The sequence below is a fragment of the Gastrolobium bilobum genome, unplaced genomic scaffold, assembly GCF_033153095.1.
Source record: "Gastrolobium bilobum isolate Gb01-03AN ecotype WA unplaced genomic scaffold, APGP_CSIRO_Gbil_v1 utg21863, whole genome shotgun sequence".
NCBI classification, from domain to species: domain Eukaryota; kingdom Viridiplantae; phylum Streptophyta; class Magnoliopsida; order Fabales; family Fabaceae; genus Gastrolobium; species Gastrolobium bilobum.
This window is the reverse complement of record NW_026898042.1, coordinates 11,083-20,330: the sequence shown is the minus strand read 5'-3', so window position 1 is coordinate 20,330 and position 9,248 is coordinate 11,083. Positions and strand designations below refer to the sequence as shown.

Sequence of the window (9,248 nt, the reverse complement as noted above, 5' to 3'; positions counted from 1 at the left end):
ACTGTGTTGAAAGTAGTAATTGAAATCTTTTTAGTAACATTTTAATATTTATGTGATTTTTGTGAGATAAAAGTTTGTGGAACAAAAATCAAAGTTAGATAAATAATTATTATTCAGCTTTTTTCTTCTATGATCATGCTTTAGAGCTAATTTTAGATTTAAGGAAATTATACAAGTAATATTAATGATCTCTTTAATTTTTTATTGCAATCTTTATATCCCCACTCAACTGTTTGGCCAGAAAAGATTTGAAGCTACTTTTCCTATCTCTTGTTTCTAGAGGATCAAAGTGAATCACAAGGAGGAGGAAGAGGGAAAGCTCTCCTTTGCTTGGAGAGAGCAGTCCGACGGGAAGAGAGGAAAGCCTTGCCTCTATTCATTGCAGTAACCTTTCTGAAGAACCGACCAACTCTACTTCCTCCTTGTGATTGCACTGGTTGTTTAGACAAAGCCTTGGCTTCATAATCTCTTCTGCTTGCCGACTCTGATTAATCAATTCAGGAAGAGTACGAATTGCTGAAGTCAAAACAAGTTTGCGAATCTCCGGATGCAATCCACTTTCATACTTTTCCATCTGCCATTCTTCATCATAAATGTTTCCATCAAAGTTAGCATACTCCATCAGCTGCCCAAACTTTGCAATATATTCATTAACAGTCATATTATCTTGCCGCAGTGCTAGAAGCTCCGTGTGTTTCATCCTCCTGATAGCCTTAGGAAAATATTTGTCAAGAAAGACTCGTCTGAACACCTTCCAAGTAAGATCAACATGTTGAGCTCGAAGTAAAGCCCTTGCACTCGTCCACCAAGTTAATGCTTCATCAACCAACTGATACGAGGCATAGTCAACCTTGTGAGCTTCAGGACACCCCATACATTCAAAGATGTGTTCAATCATCTGTAACCATCTTGCTGCCATCTCAGGATTATCTCCTCCTTCAAATGTAGGTGGCTGAAAATTTCGGAAGTCTTTCAACCCCCACCTAGCAATCTCCTCAGCATTGTCATGCATTTGGGGTTGGTTAGGATTTTGATTTCTATATTCCCTCCACTCTTGATTCATATTCTGAACAAAAGTGGCCAACCCTCCAATAGTAGTGATAAGATCATCAGCTACATTACTAGGTCTTCCCTAAGTAGATCCCCGTGTACCTGCCATGTTTCTGCACTCACAATACCACAAAATGAGCTGATCAGACTCACCGCAAGATATACATGACAGCAATTCCAAGTAGGTACTCGAGTTCTAATCAGATAAGTTAATAATGCATCTGTTCTTATCATCGAATAGTTCTAACATTTTAATCCTACCAATTACCACAACTTAAACGAATCATTCAACATATGCCAATCATGATTTAGACAAACCATTAATTTAATTCAAACATACAGTAGCCAGCAAACAATTCGACAATCATACTCAAACAGCAAACAATTCAACAATCATATGCAAACACCATGAATCAAAACTGCTCTGATACCATTTAGTGTGACACCCTCCCCTGTATGCATCCAAGGGAGATGCCTGCTAAAACCGATTAGAGTCGCAACGTTAACATATTCAATTCTAAAAATAAATTTTGAAGTCACAAATAAAATCTTGTCTTGAAATTGGGTTTCATATGGAAAACAGCTAGTAATTTCATAAAAGCTTTTGATGCTGAAATTGTAAATTTCCCAGAAAACCTGTCTGTCTTGCAAAAATCATATAAAATCGAGTTTACAAGCTTTTGAAATTTTTCTTTGACACGAAGAAATTAGACATCTGGCGCTTTACGTACATATAAAATTTATCTCGTTCGAAGATCTGTAGCCACGGAAACAGAACTCGCAAGATGCACAAAAATATAGAGTAAAAATCCGAATTTAAATCAGGCGGAATTTGTCTTGGCAAGTCAAGTACCAGAGTTACATAACTTACATGCAAAACATAAAAATCAAAATACAGCAAAGCATGTCACGTTTCCAACATTGCCGGTCTCTCAAAATATTACATCATGATTAGAAATTTAACACTCCAAAACAGCCAAAAATAGCAAACACATAGTAATGACTCAAACAGAATTTGCCATGAAATCACGTCATCAAATACTTATTCTTCCTCCTGCAATTTTATAAAAATTGATCCCCAAAAGGGGTGAGAAAAATCCCAGTAGTGTGATAGAAAAACCAATAATGCAACAGTACTAGTTTAGTTGCAGAATTTCCAAAATTGTCACATCCTCAAATAATTACCGAACAGATACTAAAATGCAACAGAATACGTATATAACGCCAGAATATTGTATGTTCATAGCACTAAAGTGCACATACTAGCTAACTAAACTCAATGGAGATCTCATTTTGCCCTAGCAGAGGGGAATTCCAATTGAGACCTATGCGAACTGAGCCACGGTTCCTTCTCCCCGGTACCTGAGGGATGCCTATATGATGTATGCTCAAACATATGCTTTCTTTCACAATTTTAGGGTTTCCAAAACTGCACGAACAATGATGCATGTTATGCTATAATTTTCTTCACACACATGACAATATGATTAATGCATGATGTTCATGAGCATGACAAAAAAAATCAGAATCAGAAAATCATAGTTCACATGACTTTGCTACCAAAATTTCGAACATGGTGTCTCCAAAACAGAATTCCAATAAGTCCTCTCCAAAGGCAGATTATAAATACTTTCCAACATAATTTATATGAGACACATGAGCAACAAATCAAAAATTCATGAACTAAACTAACAGTCACAAAAGATTAATCCACCAAACACTTACATTGATGCTTACAAATTTTTTACCAAAGGTGTCACCAAATCAATCCACTCTCTTAGAGGTTTGCGCACCTAACAAATATATACCAAGTCAGAATTTTATTTTATGTTATCCTATACATCACATGCAAATTTCCATTCTTCCAAATTCTCGGATTTAGTCGGGTTTCAATGCTTCAATTACTAATTAATTTTTCTGACTCAGATTTAGTTTTACCAATTGTTTCCAAGAGACAAAACCAAGGGTTTCCTATGCATGTAGGTTCGGTTTTTTTACCCATCAACTAGGTGCTTATAATTTTCATTTACATAACCTTCTCTACAAAGCTTAGGAGTGCGCTAATGAGGCCTTTAAGCATGTTGTCCATATAGATTTAACACATGCAAGGCATGACAATACAATAGTCCAAAGAAACAGTCCCGAAATCCATGGAGAGCTTATCTTTCAAGCTCAAAATCGGCCTTGGGCTTGCCTGCACCAAGAGGTTTATGTTGTTCTCCAACTAGCCAGAAACGGGGAAAAGGAGAATGACAAGCGTATGTCCTCCTTGAATGTATATAAGGCCGAAATAGTGAGGGAAAAGGAGAGCATGGTTTTCGATTTTATACCTCTTGTATGAACCCAAAATGCTCCCAAATCGGTCAAGGGGATAGCCACCAAGGGATGAGCAACACTCTCACCCTCCTACTCTCCACGACTCAAGTTTTCAGTTTCATGCAAAGGGGAAAAACTCCTTTAAAAAAAACGAAAGGAGCATGAGGGAACAGGGAAGTAGAGAAAACACAATACCCCCTTGAATGTTGATGCTCGGCCGAACAAGAGAAAGAGAAGGAAAAGTATGCTTAGGTGTTTTGATTATTTCGTAAGGAGCTTGCGGCTAAGTGAAGAAGATGACAGGAAAGGTATGCAAGCTTAGGTTTTCTTGTGTTCCTCTATGATTCTTGCGGCTGGTGGAAGGGTGGAGGATGACTGGAATGCAAGCTTGGGTGATAGGTTGTTCACTTGGTAGCTTGCGGCTTTGAAGAGGGAATGAGAGTGATAAGGCTGAGTTTGATTCTGATTAATGGTGATAAGTATTCAGCTTTGTTTTTCTCCTTACTAAGCGCACATTGAAAGGATTAGGGTGGTAAGAGAGTTGCTCTTGACCAATAAAGAAACATGCATTCAGATTGCTTTCCTCTCATAGGGCGCATGTGAAGGAGATAAGGCTGACCTGATGTTGGTCACAATTACAAGTAATCAGAATTTTTTTTCTCCCTTCACTAGGCGCATGATGATGGAGAGATAAGGTTGGATAAATGTTTTGCTTCTTATCCCATGAGGAGTAGCCATAGATTAAGAGTAGGAACGGTGTGAGCTGACTAAAGTCCTCAATTGAGTGACTTGGGTCGTCGCCCATGGAAGGAAATTTGGGTCAAAAGTTAACTTCCTAATGGATCTATTACCGCATGTAATCCACTAAGTAGCACTTGGGATATTTGTATGTATTATTAAAAAAATTAATCCTATCCTAATTATACATGTAATTCGAATTCAAGACATGCATCCACATTCCTAATTGCCATTTAAATAACTTCCTAATTATGCGGGATGTTACACTCTCCCCACCAAAATAGAATTTTGTCCGCAAAATTGGAATCACGTACTCAATTAAAGAGTTCCGGGTCGCGATTCCGAATATCGTCTTCACGCTCCCAAGTGGCTTCATATGCAGATTTATTGTTCCATAGCACTTTCACCAACGGTATCTCCTTGGAACGAAGTTGCTTGACTGACCTCTCGAGAATTTGGAATGGTTGAACAGGGTACGTCATATTTTTCTCTAATTCTACTTCTTCTAACTGTAGTACATGGGATGGATCAGAGATATATCTTCTCAACTGAGACACATGGAAGACGTTATGAATTCCCGACAAATTAGGCGGTAACGCCAATCGATAAGAAGATTCTCCAATCCTATCCAAGATAAGGTATGGTCCCAAGTACTGCGGACTCAACTTCTTCATTCCCATTCTCCTGCCGAGTCCAGATGTGGGTGTGATTCTCAGAAACACGTGGTCTCCCACTTTAAAAGATAGGGGTTTATGACGATTGTCATAGTAACTTTTCTGCCTCGCCTGGGCCCTTTGCATATTTTCCTTGATCCTCTATACCTGCTCTGAAGTTTCTTAAATCATGTCGGGCCCCAAAATACTTCGCTCACCAACTTCTACCCAACATAAAGGAGATCTGCATTTCTTCCCGTGCAAAGCTTCATACGGTGCCATTCTGATGCTAGAATGAAAATTATTATTATAGGCAAACTCCACCAAAGGAAGATACTTGTCCCAACTGCCTCCTTGTTCTAAAATACATGCTCACAACATATCCTCCAGAACTTGAATAGTGCGTTCAGTCTGACCATCAGTTTGCGGATGATAAGCGGTACTTAACCTCAAATGGGTTCCGAGAGCTCGTTGAAAAGACTCCCACAACTTAGAGGCGAACTTGGGATCACGGTCACTGATGATATTGGTGGGAACTCCATGCAACTTCACAATATCTCGAAGATAAATCTGGGCAAGCCTTTCTGTGTTATACATTGTCCGGACACTCAAGAAATGCGCTGATTTTGTAAGCCGATCAACAATTACCCATATGACATCAAATCCTTCTCGCGTCCGAGGAAGTCCCACTACAAAGTCCATGGCAATAATATCCCATTTCCACTCGGGAATTTCCAGAGGTTGAAGAAGTCCTGACGGTTTCTGATGTTCGTACTTCACTTTCTGACAGGTTAAGCATCGAGCTACATATTCGGCATTATCACTTTTCATACCCGGCCACCAAAACTAAACTCAATGGAGATTCCATTTGGCCCTAGTAGAGGGGAATTCCAATTGAGGCCTATGTGAACTGAGCCACGGTTCCTTCTCCCTGGTACCTGAGGGATGCCTATATGATGTATGCTCAAACATATGCTTTCTTTCACAATTTTATGGTTTCCAAAACTGCATGAACAATGATGCATGTTATGTTGTAATTTGCTTCACACACATGACAATATGATTAATGCATGATGTTCATGAGCATGACAAAAAAAATCAGAATCAGAAAATCATAGTTCACATGACTATGCTACCAAAATTTCGAACATGGTGTCTCCAAAACAGAATTCCAATAAGTCCTCTCCAAAGGCAGATTATAAATACTTTCCAACAGAATTTATATGAGAGACATGAGCAACAATTCAAAAATTCATGAACTAAACTAACAGTCACAAAAGATTAACCCACCAAACACTTACATTGATGCTTACAAATTTTTTACCAAAGTTGTCACCAAATCAATCCACTCTCTTAGAGGTTTGCGCATGATGCTTCCCGGCAAGTATACCGATCGCACAAGTAATATAATGATAAGAAAGTTCGTCTCCACAGGGATTGAGATCGTATATCAATTAATATTCCTTCCTAGAATGGAAGAGTTCAAATAGTTTGTGAAAATTGTTGTGGATTTGAGAATAATGAGAATTAAAATAAAACGTATTTTTAGATTTTTGCTTTTAAGAAAGAAACATATATGGAATTTTGTAATTGAGAGAAAGCATTGTAGCTACAGTGCACTCACCATATGATCCCCACTTCTTACCTTGGATTGATAAGAATTTACTTATTTATATAAATACCCAGATAATTATCATCTAGAATTAATTAGTTAAATCTCAATTCCTTGGCAATTTAACCCTTTAATCTCAATTGGAATTCTAATCCCTTAGTAACCCCTCATGAAAATTAAGCAATGAACACGATAATTAAAGCATCTGCAATTAATTATACATCTATTCCTAGCATGCATAATAATTGTTATCTTACCCCCTTTCAAGATCAAAAACCCCAATATTCCTATCTGGGGTTCTAACCTTCAAGCTATCATCCACTATTAGATTGATCAAGTCTAATAAAGAAAATAGAATTTACGCACAGGGAAAAGATAAAGAAATTTATATAAACGAGTAAAAATAACCAATCCGTCGTAACAAGGGTCCAAATAAGGATTGTGACCCTAACTACAATAAAGAAAACTTAGCCAACCATAGTCATGGCTGATAAATCAATATTCAATGTTACTTGGAATGAAAGAATGTAGATGGAAGAATAAAGATGGTCAAGAATTTCTCTTCGGAGCTCTCTTTCTGAAGCACGACGATCTCCTTAGGTTCAGAATACCTAATTCTGTGCTGAGCCTTCTTTTTATAATCTTCTTTTTCATCTTCCAAAATTACCCTTGTAGACAAAACACAGCTGAAGTTTCGCAATCTAGCGCTCTCAGATCCACGCCAAGAGCGTGGCTGCCTCTGAATCTTCACGCCATCAGCGTGACATCCACGCTATGAGCGTGGGAGAAAGAATGGTTTCACGCCATCAGCGTGAACTCCACGCTATGAGCGTGGGAGTCCCTGGTTCTTCACGCCATCAACATGACATCCACGCTATGAGCGTGGATCTTCATTTTGGCAAGTCTCCATTTGGCTCCAGTTTTGTCTGCTTTTCCTACAAAATCAGCATAAAATCAGTTGAACAATCCTGGATTTGGAATTTCAGCAAAGCAACAATAAACGTTGCCTTTTTACTCAGGATTAGCCAATAATCTTCTTCTTTTTGGCTTGAATTTACCCATATGTTGAAGGCATATCAAACAATTCCCATATTTGAACGTTGTTGTCCTCAGCAATGTAATAAATCAAAGAGAGAAGCAAGATCAACTCTGTGAAGAAACACATGAACATAAACATCTCAAGAAATCAAACTGCTATGCATGTATAACTTCCTGGTACAAACTTCACAATAATGCTCTTCAGTTGTATCAAGAACTTAGATCTTAGCTTGAATATTCCTCACCAGATAAATACATTCTCATCACTCAGTGTCTGAGGTTTCTGCACTCATTCCATCAATGTAGCAGTAATTCCATGATCTTGAACATATTCTCAAGTTCCTAAAAGTGATGAACCCATTTGCCATGCATAGACTGATCAAAAGGTCTTGATAGGTTATAACTTGGCCTGGTTTGGGGGTAAGAATCTTTTGGTTAGAGGCTGATGAATTTGGAGAGACTGAAATCCTAAGATTTTTGACATTAATTCCTTCTCAGCTCTTCAATTCTGCCATTTTGGGATTCTTTTCCCTTTTTCACTACCTTTTCTTTCTTTTGTTTTCTTTTCTCTTCTGAGCTACATTTAAATTTTTCAGACCATTCTTCTTTTTCATTTACTTAACTTTTTCTTCTGAGAAGTATCTTGATTCTAATTCTTGGAATCAGCATTTCAATCTCTCTCAAGGTGTGTCAATGGAACATAGTTAAGTAACTTTCATAAGGTTTTTTTTTTTTTTGAACAAATTGGTCTCAAGCTCAAAGGGGTTTAACAATGGAAATTCTTTCTAGGTAGGCTATTTGGCTATAAGCTAACAAGAATAAATGTGCCCTTATCATATCAGTCATGCATACAAGCCAGAGAAACAGTACAAGTTCTAGAAAACTACTACAGTGAGGTCGCTCTAAAAGAAATATTTATGTTTAGGCTCAATCCTCACAGATGTAATTCAAACTAGCATCTAATTTCCAGAATTCACATCAAGCATTATCTTAGAATAATTCACCAAAGAACAGTTATACAAACGAGCAATCATCATGCTCAGATTATATAAAACAAATGAATGCTTCACAGATATCATGCTTCTTATGATTCAATCCACAATAGTACTAAGCCATCTTTGTCAAATCTGAGATTGCTTATATTTTTTTAAATAAAGGAATTTGAAATAACTAGCAAAATTATCAAACAATCAAAAGTTGAAGTATCTCCCTTTTTCCAGATAGAATTTTTGTTTCCGTTCTATTGTGTGGTTCTGCAGTTAGCAGGTCTCGCATATAACAACATGCGACCAATTCCCAGATTTAGAATATTGTTGTCCCCAGCAACAAACTATACTAGTCGAAGAAGCTAATTCTATCAGGTGGAACACACACACACACTTGTTAAATAGCAAAACAGATTAAACACCTTGAGAGAGTACGACATAAAGAGAAATAATCCAACCATAATATCCACCAAAATACTCAAAACAGCAAAAGAAACTGCTAAAATGTATGTGATGGTGAAGTGGGTGACATGTAAAACAATGCATAATCATCAAGAATCCTCCATACAAGCATCATCATCATCATCATCATCTGGAACTGCATGCGATTGTGAGGTGTTATACTCACCCCAACTTTTAGAATTTTGTCCGCAAAATTAAATCATACATGTCCGCTAACTCAGGATATAGCCGGAGAATCTCATCCTCCCGCTCCCAAGTAGCCTCCTCAGGCGTACGTCCTTCCCATTGAACTTTTAGCATTGGAATCACTTTGCTTCTAAGCTTCTTTTCACTGCGGTCAAGGACCTCACTAGGACCTATAGGAACCTTTAGATTCTCTCTAATTTGAATATC

General features: G+C 37.7%; 2 protein-coding genes across 2 annotated transcripts; both read right to left on the bottom strand.

Annotated features, from left to right (window-relative positions):
* Window positions 1-376: 376 nt before the first annotated feature.
* Window positions 377-1,063, bottom strand: LOC133312353 (uncharacterized). The gene has a single exon (XM_061513526.1). The coding sequence runs from the start codon at window positions 1,061-1,063 to the stop codon at window positions 377-379; it is 687 nt and encodes a 228-aa protein (XP_061369510.1).
* Window positions 1,064-4,418: 3,355 nt separating this feature from the next.
* Window positions 4,419-4,784, bottom strand: LOC133312352 (uncharacterized). Its single transcript, XM_061513525.1, has one exon. It carries the CDS (start codon window positions 4,782-4,784, stop codon window positions 4,419-4,421), a length of 366 nt encoding a protein of 121 aa, XP_061369509.1.
* Window positions 4,785-9,248: the final 4,464 nt, after the last annotated feature.

What these genes read in the sequence shown, in the direction of transcription:
- LOC133312353 (XM_061513526.1), bottom strand. Translation starts at nt 1,063, where the DNA reads ATGAATCAAGAGTGGAGGGAATATAGAAATCAAAATCCTAACCAACCC.
- LOC133312352 (XM_061513525.1), bottom strand. Translation starts at nt 4,784, where the DNA reads ATGGGAATGAAGAAGTTGAGTCCGCAGTACTTGGGACCATACCTTATC.